Source organism: Cuculus canorus, chromosome 7 (genome assembly GCF_017976375.1).
Source record: "Cuculus canorus isolate bCucCan1 chromosome 7, bCucCan1.pri, whole genome shotgun sequence".
Lineage (NCBI taxonomy): Eukaryota > Metazoa > Chordata > Aves > Cuculiformes > Cuculidae > Cuculus > Cuculus canorus.
This window is the reverse complement of record NC_071407.1, coordinates 8,155,270-8,176,740: the sequence shown is the minus strand read 5'-3', so window position 1 is coordinate 8,176,740 and position 21,471 is coordinate 8,155,270. Positions and strand designations below refer to the sequence as shown.

The following is a 21,471-nucleotide window of genomic DNA, read 5'->3' as shown; positions in this document are numbered from 1 at the left end:
CTGCTCTAAAAGGATGTACAGCAATAAAGTAAAACAATTGTGTACACAACCATTTAAGCACAGATATGATTTTGTATCAAGATAGAGAACATGATGGTAAATGTGAAATAAAGGTCTAAATTGAATGACTGCTATTACATAAGCATGGGTTATTTTGTCCACCAGGAAAAAATGAGTTTTTCATTGCTTCTGAGAGAAAATGGTTTTTATTGCAGTAGCAGATAACAGAGATAAAACTAGGTGAGAGGAGAAGTCATATTTTTGACATTTTTTCTTTCTTCTATTAAAAAAAAAATAAAACGCCAGTTCATACTTTTTTTTTTTCTTTCATTTCTTGAATCAATTCTTCAGAAGGCTATTTATCTCCAATAGCTGGGAGTATCCAACACCAGGGTTATTTACATAGTACCATTTGCAACTTGATTTACCACTTTTCATTTCAGCCCCTTCTAAGTTTCAGTCAATTTGCTATCACAAATACTAAAATTTTAAGGTCAGAACAAATTGTCCACATAATGACAAAAATAGAGGACACACATAGGGAGTAACTACTTAGTAAAGACAGCGACGCATCTCTTACTCATTTATTACTCACCAATGACAACCCAAGCCTAAGAACTGGTCTTTTGCCTACCCTTATCACTGGTGACAGTCTAAGGAATTGCCATCTTTTCTTTCCTGATCCCCTAAACCAAATGACTGAGTGCATCCACACCAATAAATTTCTTACAATTTACAGGAAGGCAGGGAAATAAATAAATATATCAGCTCTGTGTGTAAGATTGGCTTATTGCATACCATGTACCAGACCCCATATGAGGGACAACAATCTCACCTACATTCTTGTTCCCCTGTTGCAGAGTCAGCTGAACATTTTGTGGAAGCGAACAAGATCTCTCCAAATTACTCAAAGGACAGGAATATATTTCAATCAAACTGTTTTAAAACAGTTCAAATTGTGATGTGTGACTGTTTTTTCTTGAACAAACATTGTAGATCACTGTCATAAAAAACGTGCACATCAGCTGAGTCTATTTTATCATGACAGCGAACATAAGATAGGCACTTAAAAAGACTATTATACGGATGTGTTTTGAATGATAATATAGAAGTACTTTTCTTGAATATGGTACAGAGATAAGAGTAATTTTGTCAAAATGAGTAAACTGTGCCTATTACCTTTTACAAAACGCTCTACTTTTTATACCGAGTCAAGTTTCGACAAAGAGGTGAAAGACAGAACAGTGAATAATCTACAGTTCATGGTAAAGAATACACAGGATGTTCCCCAGAGATGAACTGTGTGAGTGTGTGATGCTGACAGCTGGGAGAAGCTGCATTTCTTTTGTCAAGCTCTGCTGTCACCAGTTGTCTCCTTGCAATTTTAAGAAGTGTACCATGCCTGCTGAAGTCCAGCATTCTTTGAACAAGTTTAGAGAGTGCCTTATTTGCGCTGCCATGTCAGTTCCCATATATTTTTCCATATAATATAATTAGATAAAGAGGTAAGGCTATTGGGAGAAAATAACGAAAGAATAAACTGTTTAAAGCCATTTTTGTGCCAACCTTCACTAAAAAGGTTGACTTAAATGAGGCAATTGTGTCATATCGAAACTAATTTGTCTTTATCCCAGGGTAACAGGCCTATCTATAGATGAAGAAGCAACATGTCATGAATCTGGGCTTCACTAAGGTTTTGTCACTGGTTCCTCATAAATAATCTAGGAAAATATGATCGATATGTAATTGCCACTGTGGGAATGTGATACTGGTTTGAAAACTGCTCACAGAATACTTGTCAAGAAGGCATGACAAACAGACGGATCTATCAAGCATAATTCTGAAGGGACCTGTCCTGACTCTGGTATTATTCAGTATTTTCATTAAAGGTGTGGATGACAGAACCAAAAGTATACATCACACATTTGCACTGTAACAGGCATGGTTTGACATGTAAGAGTCCTAGTTACAACTCAAAGTGATCTTGAGAAACTTGAGAACTTCTCTGAAAAAATAACAGGATGTATTTCAGCTGAGACAGGAACAAGGCTTACACCTAAGAAAAATCACCAATACAAACAGAACAGACACGATAGTTTACCAGCGGTTCTGTGGATGAGGATTTGTAGCTGATCAAAATGTACCTCTGGCAAAAGGGCAAATCTCATTACAAAACTCATTCTAAAACATGCATACAGACAAAAGTAGTTTAAACTTTGTTGTTGAGACACAGCCTAGTATAATGCACCTAACAATACGAATAGTCTGGACACAAAAAAATCAAGAAGTCATTAACAAGCTGAAGAGCATCCAGAGCAGAGAAAAACAGAGCAAAAAGACATACAGAAAGCACTGTCTTAAAGGATAAAAAAAGTCAGAGCTATTTAATCTGGAGTTTAGAGAACAAAGAGGACATAGAATAAGGATCTACAAGTATAAAGATCTTGACTCCTGACAGGGAATCTTTTGCCAGGTATTAAGTGGCAAAATTACAGCAGTTATTTGTGTTATACTTGAATGCTCATCAGGATTTCAAGCTTCTGTGTGGCTCTGATAAAAATTAAATTTACAAAATTTTTAAACTTGGCTTTTTGCTATCAAAATGGCACAAGCTTCCCGTGAATGTGTGCCAGCATTCACATAATGCAGGAACTTCAGATGTAAAGTCATTTTTACTTGAGTAAGAATAGCCAATTCATTTGATGGTAAATTAACTTCCCTTCTAAGTATAGTTTTATGCAAGTATCAACAGGTATTCTTGCTGTTTGCTCATGTACCAATTCTCTCAGACAGCTTGATAAGAATTTTATATAACAATCTTTTCAAGGATAAATATATTTTTAAGCATATGTAAATAATTGCTGCATTTAAGACTCAATACAAATAAAACAATAAAGTAAATCAGCCTGAATTATTTTATTCACAATATAATACACACTGAGTCAATTCTTCTTCAGCCCTGAATTGTTGCACAAACATAGTATGCAGCAAACCTGTATGAAAGAAGATCTTATTCTTGGACTCGTCTATGTATTCACAAAACAGGCTGCACAACTCTGAGAAAAATGTGGGTGGGTAGTTCCCTGAAAGCTTTTCTGCTCTTGTCATCTCTAAATGGATTATGTATGAGATAAAACATTTCTCCTCTTCTTCAATTTGAACACCTAACCTGTAGCAGTAACTTTAAAATTAAGTTAAGCTGTTCTTTTCAGTAATTTACTCACTTTAAACACTTACATTTTATCCTATCATCAGAACGCACATTGTCTTCTGAGTCTGAAAATTAACTGAGCAAATACTTAGTTGACCTTCTCTTCAATGCAAAATCGTATTATAATAACCCACTAACGGCCTCAGTGGAATTACACTGAACACGATGGCATAAATTTCCTCAAGCAATATTACTGTATGATAAGCTCGTAAAGTAACTACACAAATCAGACCCAACAACCAGAGGAAGATCTAACCTTCAGCTGAGAGAAACTGTGTTAGTCCTTGGATCCATAACTACTGAGAGATCTCATAGCCCGCTGCATTAACTTGCCCACTGTACATTAACTTGCATCCCATCGTGTGGGATAGTGCCATAAGCATTATGATATTCATCTTATCAGATATGGAATTATCTGAGGGAAACGTGAATGAAGTAACATTTCCCAGAGTTACTGTATATAATCCCAGAGTCAGGAACTTAAACACAAGGTCAAATCTCATCCTATCATCTCACCACTAACCTACACTGTCTATATAGAGAGAGATTGTGAAGAAGCTACAATCAGTAATACATGATTTTTCCTATGTAAGGAAAACGAGATTTGCTAGTTGAGACATAGCCTTTGTTATAAGTGGCATTTGCTCATCACGTATGGTTTTACATGCTGTGATATGTTTTTTATGTAGTGATAGAGAAAGAAAAAAGGTGCTTTCATAGACACTAACTCCCTGTTGGAGCAGTGAGAGATGTGACACAGGAGAAAACACAACACTCTTGACAAAGCAAGAGGAATCAAGAGTGCTGTTATGTGGAACTAGTATCAAGACAGGTATGTATAAATAAAATTGAATTACTGTAGTGGAAATTCCCAAGAGACAGGACTCAAGGAGGAAAAGAAGTTCCTCTGCAATCTCACCATATCAATTCTGGAACACATTCATTCTTGGTGTCACCACCACACACAAAAGTCTCACAACAGCACAGGAAATCTGTTGTAGAGAATGAAACAAAAGACAATCCCTGTGTAAACCTTAAAATCTATCTTCCCTATGCAGGTTGTTCATATGGTTAAATAGGCTCTAGGTATAAATCTTCAAGTATCATTATCAAATAGCATTTCAAACAAAGAGATCTTAAATCATTCTTCACATTTGCAGCAGCAGCAAATAAATTTGTTCAAACATTTGTTTTTAAAAAAATGTACACAAAGGTTTCCATTAACACCTGGATTTAGGTTAAAAGGTATGTATATAATTTAGCCAAGGCTACAATTTTTTATTAATTTTGGGGAGTAATGTGCCATTTGTGGCCCTGACACCATAATCGGAAAACTAAGAAAGCAGTTCCCAAATAGAGAAATAGAATCAAACTTTAAGTAATAACTGCTGTCTAGATCCTCCCAAAAGGAACATTTACATTAATTGTATTATCTTGAGGAAAAATGTAAGAAAAAATAGAAATGTACATCCTACACTGTTTTTTTTCATACTTATTAACCACAGTTTATCGATAAATAACTGTCCCTTCCACCTCTCCACCCAATTCACTGACAGTGTGATACTGCATGTGTAGTTGAAGGAAAAGCGTATTCCAGACATATCTCTCCAAAGCAATAACCCATGCCTCTGATTTTCGATAGCCAGGTCCGTATCTACAACAGTCCTCAGCATTTACTTCTTGCTTTGTGTAGACATCTGGAAGTATTTATTATTTATGGTTTTCTTTTCAAAGAACATTCCTTTTAAAGTAGTATCATTGTTTATCTGAAAAGTGAAGACCATCTGTAAAAATGTGAGCTTTTAACGCTTTAGTGAATCTTCTGTTACAGTATTAGGAGAGCAAACATCTACAAACTACTAGTAATATTTTCCCAGTGAAAGAAAACTTTCAAGTGCATTCATTATGGGATATTTATGAAAATATGCAAGCACACCATCTGCACATATTCCAAACAAATTTGTAGCATCTTAAATGGGTAATATTTCAAAGGAAAACATTGCCTTTCTGAACTACAATAGAAGTTTGAGCCTGTAAAGTGGGGAAAATGTGCTAACATCTACAAAGAGTAATTTTAATTGAAAAGGGCAGATAGTATATTTTAATTGCCAATTATGTTTATTAAGTAATAAGATTGTATGAGGTGATCTTTCATAGAGTTGTTACATTTCTTACGAAGTTTTAAGAATCAACTGACAGTTAATTAACATGTAATTGAACTATAGATATGCGGCACTAGTAAACAGCTTTCATTTTGGTTAGTTTTTCATTAGCATTTAGGGTCTTAATAAATAAATAATTTGTACTAGGTGAATTGAAAAAGCTTTGCTTTTTTTGCCAAAAAACAAATGTGAATTAAAACATCATTTTCTTGACATAATTCCTTCTACACTGAAAAGTTTTGCTTTCCCCCAATAACTTCTATTATTTATAATTTCCATTAAGGGAATAATACTAAGATCCATTAAGTGTGAGAGACCTGTTTTTGCTCTAGGTATTGGGCAAACAAGTAATAAAGTAGACATTTCTGGGCCAAGGGAACTTTCCATTTCAGAAAGTTGTGAATAGAGTACTGTTTTGCTGAAACATTACTTAAAATGGAATCGTAAAGAAGATTAATTTTTGCTAAATACATCAATTTTGTAATAAGAAACTTTTTGCTATTTCAAAAATGTTTTCAGGTTCTTAAAAATGTTTGAATGTAAACAATACGCAGTAATGTAGTCAAGTCCTCAGGTTAAATGATGATACAACAGGAAAACCAGATTTCAAATTCCAGAAATACAGAAATTGCCAAATACCGTATTAAGGTTTTCATACTACCTGAGGAATACATTACTTAAGCAATAAACTGTAGAATAGGTTCACAAATGAATATAGCAGGAAAAGTCTGTAACTCACACACCGAACTGGCTAAGATTCCAGATATCCTCATTTCTCTTCAGCGCATGTGAACTTTCTTGTATGTAGAGGTTGCTTTAGATTGATAAACGTTATAAACTTTAGTAAGACCCAGATATAAAATTTTCCTGATTAACCTAGCTTCTGTTCGACCAAGCCACATTTATGAAACTGTAACCTGTTAGAATTTAATTCAGTAAGAATTTTTCTGTCAGATCTACATCAATCGCTGGAACAGACCCCCCAGGGAAGTGGTCATGGTACCGAACCTGTTAGAGTTCATGGAACGTCTGGATGACACTTAGCTATATGGTTTAGTGTAAGGCAGCCCTGCAAGGAGTTGGACTCAATGATCCCTATTGGTCCTTTCCCATTTGAGCTATTCTATGATTCTACACCTTCTCTCTCAGGTCATACATATCATTTTATGCCCTCTGCACATTCTCAGAAATGTGTTAAGAGCTGAACAAGATTTTAATGATACACTGCAAGACTTTAAATGGCTTCATAGGAACAGTAATGCAGTAGCATCTTTCCCCTTATCAAATTGCTTTTTAAATAAACAGGTTTAATAAATACCCTGTCAGTTTTCCCTTCAGTCTGAATACTTGTACGACTACGTGCATCATGGTCTTCTTCAAGGTCAGACACATCTTCCAGCTCTTCAGGTGTCTGGAAAAAAAATATAAAATCAGGTTATTCTCTTTCATGGTTAGTAGCTTTGTTATTAATGTGAAACATGTATTATAATTTGGTCCAAGATAACGTCTAATAAAAAACAAACCAAAAACAGTCCTGTTCTATTAGTGCACTGGCTACTAAGTGCTAGCTAAATTGTGTCAGGGAGATTTGAACTAATTGAAAATAGCCATGCTTTAATTCAAGCACAAGTCAGCATTCAGGGGAAGGTATTTTGTATTTAAATATTGTTATAGCTGCTAGCAAAAGTCTCTTACAAGAAACCTTTACATAATCAGATTGTATGCCTACATTTTTAAAATCAGAGAAGTCTTCTACTTTTTGTACAGGTTTTTCTACTGCTTCTCTCCAGTGTCTAAAATTTCTTATATGACCACTCTCCCACGCCCATGTTCGATCTAGTAGGCTCTCAAATGGTTCTAATAATTTGGCAGTGGGAGTAAAAGGCATCAGCATCTTGATGATTTTTGTTAGTACACTGATATCAAAGACTGTTCCAAGTCAGCTTTGTGCTCTGAGAGGAAAACAACACCTCTTCCCCAGTTCTGAATGTGTCTCTTCTCAATTCTATTAAGCAGCACAAGTTCCTGCACTACAGAAAAAATAAGTGGCCATACTTTGCTATTGTATTCATGACATTATTTCATGTGTCACTGTCTGTTCCTTCTAGTCACCTCAACTACCATTTAATCCACATCAGTTTATTGCAGGAAAATACATGTTTGTGTTATTGTAATTTGCTATCCTTTTCTATTGTTGTGATGTTCTTTTAGGGCTGTCTGTGTTTTGCCTGTAGGTGGACAGGAAGAAGTAGTTCTTACAGATACCAATTAGTGATATCAATCCATCTTCTCAAGAAAGGAAACTTAACCCCAATAGCATTGGGTAAATAAATTTACATTTTATCCAGCATATAAGCCTTTCATAACCCTGAAATTATTATCCTTCAAACAGTTCTTATATACATTGGGAAAAATATAGTTCTATTTAGTATTCTATGGTGTCCAAATTCTCTTCTCTTCTCTCTTCCTGGCCATGGATTTTTTTTTCACTTTTATTTTTTCATAAACTCCAAACCACAAGTGATTTGGACCAGTCTATGACTTTTATTGTGTCTGCTGCATGTACTGTAACGCACCCACAGCTAAAAAGAATCTGGTTTGGTAACATAGGATTTTGGGTACTAATTTTTTTTAAACACTGCACAATGAAGCACACAAATCATTCAGATTATAAACTATTTAAAAAACAATATTAGTTTTGCTGATGTAATGGGGAGCTCAAAAATTTTTCCTTTATCAAGTAGATTCACAACTTAAAGAGCCAAAAATAGATAGAACCAGACTCAATACGTAACTGGCAACAGATCAGCTGCTGAATGATCTGCTACCAGCTTGACACCTACAGTTCCAATTAGAGGGAAATCCTGACGTTCTTAGTATCCCAAAACCTTGACACGCTAAGAGAAACATGACAAGAGAAGGACTATCAGATAACCCAATCAAAAGACAGACAGAAGAAACCCTGGTTGTTACTTTCACTCAATTTTCAATGATGTGAAATGTGATTTTTTAAATCCAGAACTGCAGTATGTTTACACCTTCTTATTTTTACCATCAAGTGACATAAAGAAGATCTGTTGAGAGAGACACTGTAGGTTTCTGTTATTTTATTTCTGGGTCCACAGAACGGTAACAGCACTGCATTAAACTGAATAAATCCACCTGCATAGATTAGTATCATTTGAGAAAGCACCTCTACGGCCAGAAAATGGCATGTAAACCACTACACTTCAATGTCAGCCTTGAAAAAAGTTTAAATAGCACTACATTACTTCAAAAGCACAGAAATAAATTTCACTCACTGAACAAAGTAACAATAATTTCTATGAGATAACATTGTAAGAAATAAAAACTCAAAAGCTGGTGCACAAGCTGGAAGAAATATAATGCCGGTGGTGAAAAATACACCTAGACTTCCTCAAGAAAATGGACAGGCAATCAATTTTAGGGGCAAAAATGAGCAAAATGCTCTACTGGAAAAGCAGGGAAAAGGAACATTTTATTTTCAGGCTCAGACTAACAGTGTGATTAAGTCTGCTGGCTTTAGTCTGGAATTAGATCTAACAAGAATTCTACATTAGCCAAAAGTTGGTACCATGCAAAAGTTGTTTGAAAATCTGCAGTGTGGAAGGAAAAACAAAAGTTGTGGCTGGATATCCATGAACATACTTTAAAAGAAATGCTTATAGACACTCTCATTAGAGGACCAATAACAGAAAGAGCATTAAAACAGAGTAACTGTTTAATAACTAAGTTTATACCATCATCACCTCACAACAAACTGCATATATTAACAAAAAACATTATTTTAGGAGTCATTGAGAGAATTCTGTAGAATTGTTTTGATCAAGTCAAACTACATAAATATTACCAACATAACTCTAGAAAACTTAGAGGTCAAAGAGGACAGGAAAATGACATTAGTATAAGACATCTCTAAATGACAGTCTCAGTTGAGCTTTCCATAGATGAAAACAGTGATCTAATTAATCTGATATGCCATAAACAAATTTTGCATGGGAAGAACAGGAAAGTTTGACAGCTGGGATAAGAAGAATGGAAGGAATTTGAAAGTATTGTTTAGGTTTGAGTATTTGGGGATTTGATATAAAACGTCCATAACATCTGACATAAATTGGAGTTTCTGCAACTGCAAATGACAGAAGAGGAAGGGAGTTTGGTCAGTGAGAGGATGAATACAAGACATAAATGGCAAATTCATTATTAAGACATACAGAGTATGGCATTTCCAGTAAATGTAAGGAAGAATGATGAGGAAAATGAAATCTTGTGCAAGGCTCCGCCAGCAACAATCTACAAACTCAAGCACAAAGCACAGCAAGAAAAAGATTTTAGAAATAAAATTTAACAGGAAAACGTAGAAAAAGGTTTCCAGTAGTCACGGGAGCAGAATTCTTGAAAAGTCTCCCCAAGGTGCTAGAGGAAGGGAGAAATCCATTAAAAGATGAAGCCAGAGTAAAAACACAGTTGTGTAACAGCTGGCTGAAAGAGTAGAGGTGAGACAAGACGGGGTGCCTGGCCCAGCCACCTGGCCCAGGACTCTGAGATTTCAGTCCTTTGTCCTTTCTGTAAAGAATTTGTCGACCCCAACAAAAAAGCATTCAAGTATGTCCCTACACATTTAAGACTATAATCACATTACTACTTGATGACACGCTACACGAATAGCACGCATTCCTTTCCACATTTCAATGCTCGAAATATAGCTGCATTTGTGATGGTTCACTACCGAAGACTCAGGACAAGGACTCAAAATCGTGTTTATAGCCAACTCTGCTACTAATTAATTTTACACCTTCCTAGTATTCAACTTTAAGCCGCAATAGGAAGTCATTACTATTGCACAAGGGTGATTTCAGGCTATGAATTGCCCTTTCATCTATGAAATGAAAAGCACTCTCTGATGATAAACCTTTTAATTTGCTTCTCTACTAGGATTTTAAAGAGAATAATTAATAAAACCAAGGCCCAGCCCTAGTCTTTAGATCTCTGCCAGTCTTTCCAAATTGGGTGCAAATGTGCTCTTTGGCTTATTTGTTTTCACTTCAAGCTGTATAGAACGATGATGTTTTCCACTGGGTTTCACGGCATTTTTTAACACTAAGGTTTTTATGCAAAACCTCCTCAAAAGTGATTACCCAAACAACTTTATCTAGATCATTCAAAGGTCACATACACCCACAAAAACACCAGTCCTGCAAATAAAGGATCTCAACTGTTAAAAAATAATGCAGAGCTGAGACTAAAATCTCAAGATATACAATGCAAATGGACAAATAGGCATCATAATGTGAAAGAAGGAAGCTAAATCCTCTTATCTAATATTCAATTAAATGCTGACCTTTAAACTGTCATTATATGCTCCTATGCTCTATCTTATCTTGGTTTCAACACCCGTATGAGTCATTTTTTTTCCCAAACGAATACTAAAATGCAGTGCAAACTAAGACCTGAACAGGAGGTAAGTTGATGAGTGATGTCTTTATTATACCACTGAAAATACTGAGTTATTTGTGGTATGTAAATACAGACAACAGAAATGCTTGTATACACTCTAGGAGGATCAGAATTTGTCTATTACGTTCTTCACTGAGAAGAGAATAGGTATAAAGAGATTATCTGTTCTACTCTGGACATTTGACTAATGTGCATATTATAAAAATTTCACCATCTCAAGCAGCATGTCATTCAGTGTAACAAACTATGGTAAATGACTTACAAATAGGCCCTCTGTAAATATTTAGCTACTGTTTGGTATTTTTGTGCATTTGTCACAATACCACCATCATCCCACACTTAATTCTGCCAGATGACAGGCTGCCAGAGAAAGAGTTTTGATGCGCTAGAGGGAGAAGAAGAAATTGCAAGCATTATTTCTTTTTCCTGACTAATTCAGTAAAACCGTCATATAATTGATGCTATGTATTCATTAAAAGCATTTTCAGGTTTTTACTAAAAGCAATTATTTTGAATGCTATTTTGAAAACAATAAAACCCCACATTATAAAGTGCAAATTAAATTCCTGTCTTTTTAATCTGCCAATATTGTGACATCTCAATGCTATGGGAAATACCATCCCTCCTATTTATTATTAAAAATGATTATACGTCTATCCTTGAAATTCATTCTTGGCAATTCCCTCAAAACGACATCTTTTGCATACCAAATTATTTGAGATATGATGAATATAAAGCTAACAAACAACTGATTAAATCAGAAATCAGAACTTTTTCTCTGATAGCAGTATCGTCACCAGCTGCTGGCAAGAAATTTGTCGTCAAGTAATATCAAAGAGTAAAATCATTATCCTGCCATAGCCTGTAAACACTAGAGTTTGTTCATTTTCAAGTGAAGGTGATAAACAGTTCCTGTTACTAACAGATAAAATTTTGCTAAAGCTTTTTTATATGTTTAAACTGTGATTTCCAGTAAGATTAGTGGAGAGAACATAAGCTTTGGTGAAGACCACCAGTTAATTAATGAGGTAATAAATTATGACCTTCAACACTGTACGATGAAATTATTTTCAATTAAATAAAAAGGATTGTGTTTATGTTAAACAGTTGACATTTAAAAAATAATAAATACCACGAACCGATAGCATGAGGCAAAAGTTACCTTATTACTACTGGATGCTGGGAGGTTTTGTTTGCCTGTTTAACAATAAGCCAATTTACAGCATTCTGCTCCAGTGGATTAAGAGAAAAAAGTTAAGGTTAATCACCGTTAGAAACTGTGAGGCAGATCAATAGCCTGACTCCATTTGACAATTCCTGTGTTTTCAATTCTCACTGAGCATATATTAGGACAACAGCCTTCTCAATAAAATGCCAGAGAGATAGGAAGGATATGAGAAGAGAAGTGTAATTGAGAAGTTTAAAGTGATAATTTTGAGAACTGCCTTCTGAAAATCCTTTTAAAGTAAAAACTGTGAAGTTGTCACAGCTGAGTAAGTTGGCACAGAGAGTTTTAGCACTTATTTCCTATCCAAGCTTACACCTTTTCTGCTGGAAACCTGTGTTTTAGCCCTGTTTTAATTCATTCTTTTCTTGAATTTTGGCTGTACCTCCTGAAGCTCTGATGGTACTTTGTATGTAACCCACTCTTGCGTGCTGCCTTGAACAATTCAAACAGAATTTTACTCCTGAATATACTGCCATAGTAGCATTTTTTTACTGTTGTAAAAGCATTAAACATGTATTTGAATCTTAAAAGTTGAGGGAAACTTGAGAGTTGCCTGAAAGTCACAACTACTAATGGTATTGTAACCATAAGGGTCAACAGATACAAGGAAGATAAGATTTAGAGATGAATTAACAAAATTGTACAAAACAAAAGAGCTTGATCAGAAAATTAGCTAAGATTTCAGAAGTAAAAATTCTTTTGAGGACTCGAGCACCTGAAAGCTTGTTTACTTTCTTTCAGTTACTTCATTTCAAGGAAGCACTTTTTTTGGTATGAGACTGTAAAAAAATAACTTAAAATCCCAAAAGATGACAACAGAAAATACGATCAAACATAGTTATTGTAATCACACATCTGTTTTGTAAACAAAGTTCCTGTCTGCACTCCATGATAACCATGACAACTGATATACAGCTCCATGCAAAGTGTATCCTTTGCTTATGCTCATTAATTAGGAAACTTCACCACATGGCTTAGAAGCTTCTATTGAAAACTCAGAAAAATAATAATAAACAAGAAGAGAATAATAGTTTTTACTACAAGAGATTTGTTGTTCTGCTGAACTAAAATGTACTCCCTGTTTCCTCTGCTGGGTTGGCATACATTTGCTCCATCTAGTGGGAAGCTAATTAAGACATTTCATTTATAGTGGAAATACTTCTTAAGTTGTTTGAAAACAGAGAGCGAAAAGCCAATCAGGCCATTGTTCTCACTTTTGTCAGTCATTTTTATAAAGTATATGGCCTACCAATTTTATAGTTGCATTTGAAACAAAAGACTTTCCTTCTAAACATTATTCCAACATTTGAAAATTACAAGAGAGTAGTACAAACTGGAAAGTAGAGGTTGGTCAGATTTTCTTCAGTCTCTTGGAAAATCATGGATACGCTCCTCTGGAAACACGCTTCCAGGACACAGTGGTAACTATGAACAGGGTGAAGGAAGAACACTGGCTATCATTTAGAAGGGCTCTCAACACCATCTCCCAGTTTCTGTAACTAACTTGGGATATTAGACTTTGGATGGTTGAACAACTAGAAGGATAAAAACCGATTGGATGATCAGGCTCAGAGGGCAATAGTTCACAGCTTATACTGTTCCTGGTGGCCAGGAACAAGAGGAGTACCACAGAAGCCTATCCCAAGCCCAGTTTTGTATGACATCTATACCAAGTGTCTGGAGGAGGTGATAGAGCGCACACTCAACAAGTTTACAGATAACAGCAGATATGGGTATCGATCGATATGCATAAGGGCAGACTTGTCATCCAGAGGGATTTATGCACACTGCGGGAAAGGACGGACAGTAATCTCATAAAATTCATCAAAGATAACTATAGAGTCTGGCAGCTGGGAGGAGAGAACCCCTTGCTATAAACAAAACAAGCTGGGACTGCCTGGCTGGGGAGATCATCTAAAAAGGACCTGGGGGTCTTGGAACACAGCAAGTTGAGCATGAGCCAGCAATGTGCCCTGGCAGCAAGGAGTGCCAACAGCATTCCGGGCTGTATAAACCACAGCAGAGTGAGCAAATTGACGGAAGTGACTCTCTGCCTTTACTTGACTCTATTAGACAGCACCCAGAATACTGCATTCAGTTTTGGCCCCGACCCAACACACAGAAAACACTTGATTAACTGCAGCAAGGTCAGCAGAGGACCACCAAGACAGTTGGTGGCTGGCACATCTGTCTTACAAGCAGAGGCTGAAGGAAATCGGGTTGTTCTGCACAGAGAGGAGGCAGCTACAGGGCATCTAACAGAACATGGGTCAGTGGTGGACTCGGCAGTATTAAGTTTACAGTTGGACCCCATGACCTTAAAGGTCTTTTCCAAACTAAATGATTCTATGATTTATGCTACTAGGATAAGACTCGACTACACACAATAGTGCATAGTGGGAGCATGAAAGGTAACAGGCAAAGTTGGAACAAAAGATGTTCATCCTGGCCACAAAGAAAACCTTTTTCCCCATGAGGACAGCCCAGCAGCAAAACAGGCTGCCCTGAGAGGTTATGTAGTCTCTATCCTGAGAGGTTTCCAAGAACAGCTGGTTAACATCCAGCAGGGATCTGAGGTGTCTCAAGGAAGGCAGAAAAACTCTAAAGGCAAGGGGGGTGATTACAATGAAGCTGCACTTAGCTAGATCCAGTCACATGCTTCAGGTACTTTCAACAAAAACTTTTGCTTCCTTCCTCGTCTTCCATGCTTGTTTGGGTTTTTGTGGTTGTTTTTTGTTTCTTTGTTTTGTAAAAAATGTTTATACCCAAGAGTGAACTTTCCACAATGCATCCTCTTTGTGAGAGGCAGCAGTGAGATGTGGTAAGGTAAATCCACTTCTGTGAAAAAGATACTTGAAATTATGCTTTGAAAAAATGTGATACAGCCTGCCTTCCTGCAGAAACTCCCTTCCTCCTTAGGAGACTCCATTTCTTGTGAGGTAGAGTATATCCCACAGCCTCATTCCCAAAGCCAAAACAAACAAAAAAAAAAATGTTTCAAGGCGGGCTGTCCTATGAAAAGCAGATAAGAAAACTGAAACTCCTTTTGGAAAATATCAATATATTAAATGTAAAAAAAAAAAAAAGCAAATAGCTTAAAGTCTAACTGTCTTTAAAAGATATTACAGTGCTCAGAAAGAACAAGAAACGAGATAAAACAGACCATACAGAATTCAATAAGTAATGTAGGTTTATCTGATGAATAAAGCCCCTGCATCAAAGATTTTTCTATGACATGCCAAATCCATGTGTTACCACTAAATAAATTACGTGAAATAAGCCTACAGAAAAAAAAATAAAATTCCCTTGGATAGATGAATGTATTCCTTAGCGAAATATCGCCAATGTTAAGTACATTTCTCAAACTGAAGTAGATGAAATTATTATCTACAACCTCAAGATTTGCTTGAGCCTCTTCAGCCTCAGCCAGCCCCCTCTACTATCTGATCTGCAAGTAAAATGTATAATCTTTAAAAAAGGTACAGAATAAAGGTAGAATAAAACTTTCAATCAAAAACTTCTGCATAAGTGTTAAAATACAAAATCTAATGCATCACCCACTTCTGAACGCATAGGTACCAGAGTCCCACCTATGATTACTGTTGAAATGTAAAATTCTCAGTTCTAGTAGATGTTCCTCCCAGACACTAAGACAGGCAAAATAAAATCACCCTAGCTATGAATCCGATATCCATTACTTTCATTCCTGCTTTTAAATATCAAGAGGCTTCTGATGCCCAGAACATGCATCCACCCACATTTAGTCATTCAGTAACCAATAACTGTTCAGCTGAGTGATCAGTGCCAGTTGACGTGGAACTAAATAACCCATTAAGCACATCATTGTGCAAACCAGCCTTCATGTCACACAGCAGTAATTTGATTCCGCTTTAAGAGACTGATAGTCTTTATTACTAAGTAGTGACAATTACTCCCGAAGTGAAATGGAATTAAACACACCTTTCCCCCAACTACCCCTCAAAGAACACAATTTAGCTCTTAATTCTGAGCAAATTACTTACTGCCTGATTTTTTTAATAGTTTTTATAGATGCCAGAGAGAATCATATAACAACAGCTTTTTAGTTAGATGCACACTGTCTGTTATTATTAACACCTTTACATGTCCATGGAAAATTCTTGGCTTTGCATCTGAAATTATTTAATTTGGGAAGGTTTTGTGACAAAGCTATGTGAAACAAGGAATATTCCCCTCTAACACATCAAATGAGAAATCTATTCATTGTTGTCTCCTTGCATCTATTTTCACAACATGTATCTTTGTCAGCCTCTGCTGGCCAGTGAAGTGGAAGGGGAGATATTCAACATAACTCTGTCATTTACAAACACAAACTGCCATAGATAAAAATGACATAGATACGAGATCTGTGGAAATTTAACAAAATTTTATTATGAAATTTCCTGATGTCTAAACTGAGTCTTCTCCAAGTGGTCAGAGCTTGTTCCCATTGTGACCATGTAACACAGATTTTCTCCATTCTTATGCAATAACATTTTATATAATTGAAAATGCCTATTGTATCTTTCCCTTTTTCTCCCCTTCTGTTGTTCTATTCCCTAGACCGATAAGAATAACCCATACAGTACTTTTCTCATAAGTTACATTTTCTGATACTCTGGTTATTCTAGCTGCAATAAATCAGAGTGCGTTTGCTTAAACAACTAGGGAATTTTGGAGGTGCTCACTACTCATCTTGGGACCATAACCCCCTCCTTCCTCTCCTCCCCCCCTTATTTTTAACTAAGGTACATAAAAAGCAGAATAACAGCAGCCAATTGTGATTCAATAAAATCCTGCTTGGTTGCAAGGGTTGAAATTGGTTTTTCAGAGACATCCAGTATTATCTGACTTGAACAGTAAGTGAACAGTAAGAACTAATGAATCTAAACATGAATTACCCGTAATCAGTCTAAATTAAATCAGTAACTGGAGCTGATCAGCAATATTTTTTCCTATGGCAATGGATTTAAAAAAGAAAAAAGTTTTTCTTACTAAGAACAGAACAGAATACAAAGACTTTTAGTCATGAAAAGAAAAAGATGCCCTTCATAAATACCAGTTAGAAAAGCATTAATGACATTCATTTGGTTTTTCATTGGTGCTGCCTCCCTATAATTTTAAGTATTTGCGGAAACTGCTCAGGCACATGAATAATTTCAGTGAAATCCTTTCACAGCCAGTTAAGTATTAGAACTAGATCTGGTTTCAGATCTCCTGAAAAAAATTCCAGTTTTGGCAGTAAGAACAAACTTCTCTGATAAACTAATGCAGCTTTGGGCATTAGAGAATGTAGTGGGTGTGATGACCAAGGTATCTCAGTGGAGGAAGTTTGTAAGGCACGCAAATTCCAACTTGTATACATGTCCATAATTGCATCAACTTCACTAAGTCTTTCATTCTAAATTGCTGGTCCACAAAAGCCGTGGTGAGAATAGGGCCCTGGGGAGTATGTTCTCTTTTCTCCACAATGGAGTGCACTGAGTGCAAAAGAGTTCTATAAAATGGCAAGAGCCATATAGAGCAACCTCTTCATCAGTGCTCGTCTTTACACAAAGAGGATATACAATGTGCTCTAATGACACTTGCTGCTAAAAGAAAAGAAAACTTGAAAGGAAACAAGTTGAGCAACAGCAAACACGGATTGATCAAGAATAAATAATGGCAAAACAATCAAACATGTCTTTGATGGAATAAAGCCCCTTTGTGGACAGAGAAGCAGAAGGTTTTGTACATTTTCACATGAACTCCTTTTAGGAAAGAGGTTCCATACACAACTATGACAGTGTTTGTACATAACTGGTTAAAAAAGCACAGTCCAAAAGAGTTACCAAGTTTGCCTGTCAAAATGACAGGATTTATCACATAGAATTCAACAGGTGTTTGCAGTAAGTCAAATATTTCCATAAAAACTTTGTACAATGGAATATAGTGGACTTAATAAATACATAGGTGATACCAATTTCTTAAGAGAGAAACTATAAAGCCAGTGTCAAAATGTAACTAACCTTTACAAACACACTGAGAAAGAAGGGAAGATAGCACAGGAGGAGCAAATGCTATGTACTGAATTTAGGCAGGAAGAATCAACTGTAAAAACAAGACATGCGAACTAAATGGCTAAGCAGGAGCTCTACATAAAAGCATTAGGAATTAAGTGGATCACAGACTAAACAGGAAGCACTGATGTCACATTCTAGGAAATAAAGGCAATCAGATTCTAAGCATCTATAAGAGAAAAGCCAGCAATCCTTATTAAATAAGCCTTCTACTCAACACAAAGCTGAGGCCTCCACTGGAAGTACTGTATCTTTTTATTGGCCCTTCCAAAAGGAGGTAAAAGAGCTGAAGAAAAGGATGTCAAGAAGCACGAGCACAACATGAAAAGAAATGCTCATTAAGTTCACACGAAACAAGAAGAAAGAGGAGATACCCTGTTCCCCACATCCGTTAAGGACTAGACAAGAAGTGCTTTAAACTGACCTATGGAGTGGATTTGGGGGAGACGCAAAAGCAACGAAGGAGTGGAATAGATTGTTCGTGGACACCAAAGAGTTTCCAGCCTAGAATGTTTCCAAGAACAAGTCAGAAAAATGAACACTGAAATTATTTAAGTTAATCCTTGCCTGCCCAGTATAGAGTACTGATTAGAGCACAACTGTTCTTGAACTACTGAACTGCAACCAAGCACGAAGGAAATAGAAGCAAATATTTTACAAGATTCGAGTTTGTAAACTCTGTTACCAAAGAACTTTTAAAAAGCAAAGATCTCTTGTTATGCACAGATTATACTATGAATATGTGCTGTTAAGAGTACAAGTAAGGCTTTACAAGGATGATATATTTAAATACAAATTGATATATAGAGGAATGCCACTTTAATTCTAATTAGTCTAAATCCTGAGAAACAGATGAAAAAACATCCAACAGTCATTATGTGTATTTCTTCAATAATGTAGCACACTACTGTTAATTTTTTCTAGGAGTTACTACTGCTTGAAAGTTTAGAATGATACTTGATTACAATGTAATAAAAAATCTTACACAACTGAATAGATTTTGCATGTAATTGGTCACAGATCCTTGATTCATATAGGAAAATCACTTCAGAAATGGTGATCATATAAATAATACTCCAATTCATTTAATATGAGTTTATTTGCCTCTACTTACATGTTGTTCTGTAAACTATTCAGAACCATTTAAATCATCCAAACGCTAAAGTTTTCTATTACTCTAAATAAAAAACATAATCTACTGATTGATTTGGTTTAAACTTTTGTTTCCTTTTGTGGAAATACTAGGATATTAGTGTGCAAATATACGCATGCAGTATGGTTATTAAGGTGTACTTATTTAATGAAAAAACACCTCTGCTTGCTAAAAATACAGCAGGGATCATATAATGACAGATTATTTAGATATACTGCATTAAGTTTGCAGAGGCTCTCAACAGTGCTATTTACTAACTTTTAAATGCTTGTTTCTAAAACAGTCTCAGCTTTTTAGTGTAGTGCTTTAATATAGATAAAGGTAACATAAGAAACAGAAGGGAATGAAATTAGGTGCAAATATCTGGATGAGTCTGAGAGACTTAAAATTTAAAGGAGAAGAGGGAGGAAGCTTACTTTCACAAATAAGAAATCCAATACCAAATGGAGGGAAAGGGTGAAAAATGGCTTCAGAAAGTTAAAAGACAGGAAATAACAAGTCATGGATGCTCAATGAACTGTGCCATACCACCGGACCACGTGAGGCCAGATCCAGGTTGAGATGGATAAATGAGGTCTGTGGCTCACAATGGTGGAATGATCTTTATTTCCCCTTTTTAATATTTTATCAACACTTTGTCATACAAAGTAATAAGCAGTGTAATTGCCACAGTTTACAGATTTTAGCACAGGTGCTAGATTTCTATAAGTAGAACATGTGGCCCATAACATCCACATGCAGTTGCCCACTATTTAGTGGTGTGTTCTGACACAGGTTAAAAATACATTAAATTCCCATGAGATTTCCATTTGATTTCATGGTATTTTTGGTAAAATACATTTTTTCCTAATAATTAGTTGATAATCTATGTAACAGTACAGTAAACAAATACTACCTAACAGCTTCCTTCCTCAGATCTTTTGCAGCCTACATAAGAGACTACAACAGTACAGAATATTTTCAGTTGGAAGGGATGTACAACAATCATCTAGTCCAACCACCTGAACAAAACTTGAAGTATGTTATTAAGGGCCTTGTCCAAATGCCTCTTAAACACCGACAGGCTTGGGGCAAGGCTTTGTAACAAGGCGACCTGGCCCAGGAGAGAATGGAAACTACTAATCATGAAGATGACAGTATTTTCACTACAAAGCCAACTGTTTCAAATTACATTCCCAGCGAATACTATGGCTTTTGTGGATCTTATCCTGATCTATCCAGCACTTTCTTTATCTTGTATGTGAAGCCATGGCGGTGGTCAGACTAAGTTTGGAGATAAGATTGAGGTGGACTAAAGTCATGGTGCTGCTTGTTTTATTTTTCTTGAGTTTAAACAGCTTCCCCGGCGTGCAGAAACTACTAAGTACGTAGCCTGAGCTGGACCTCAGGGCACATGAACGTGAGTCTCTGGGCCTTAAACTTTCTATTTAAACATCCATCTTCTAATCTACGTCCCTATGCCAAGGTATTGTTTAGCGTGTATGTCCCCACTTCTAACAAGACTATTTGAACTGCAGTATTATACACTTTCTAGAAATAGTGTAGTATCTTTACATTTCATACTTAATTATAGCATATATCTTAATGAAATGCTTTATAAGGGACAATTCTTGTATTACCTTAGTATTAGGCATGAGAAGTAAATCTGCACATAGACAACATGAGGCAAAATGTAAGTTGACAGATGAGAAAATGAAGAGGGAATTTAAAAAAGGAAAGGAAGGAAGGGAGACAAAAGAAGAGGATACAAACAAAAAATACTATGTGAGGTGGGACAATGCACAGCTATGCTTGTGATGCAGCACCATGATTCTTCCAAGAATACTATCCTATGTCTTCACCGTAAGCTATTCAGGTCAGTCGTTGAATGGTCCCTGACATGAATTTCAATTGTTCTTTTACTTTGTCTGAGTGAGGAATGGTACTTTTTGGCAATTAATAATGCTCTCAACTTTTTGAGGTTTTTTGGCCTAGGCAGTAGAGAAATCTCTAAGCTCATCAACATACCCAAAGGAAAAAAAAAAACACAAAAAAGAAGCAGAGATGTATCACAGCCTAAACCCCAATGATGGCAGCTAAAAGCTGACTGCCAAACCTCTGAGTGATCTGGCAATACTACAGACTGTGTAAGAGTCAACTGTTCCATCTCTAAATAACCAGAC

At 36.0% G+C, this 21,471-nt stretch overlaps 1 protein-coding gene across 5 annotated transcripts in view; it reads right to left on the bottom strand.

Moving 5' to 3' along the window:
* The window catches only part of CTNNA3 (catenin alpha 3), a 470,553-nt gene that overhangs the window by 58,109 nt on the left and 390,973 nt on the right, over positions 1-21,471 (bottom strand). For all 5 annotated transcript variants that reach the window (XM_054071284.1, XM_054071285.1, XM_009568184.2 and 2 more), the window contains one exon: positions 6,692-6,784. In XM_054071284.1, coding sequence (XP_053927259.1) covers positions 6,692-6,784 — 93 coding nt within the window. The remainder of the gene's footprint in view (positions 1-6,691; positions 6,785-21,471) is intronic.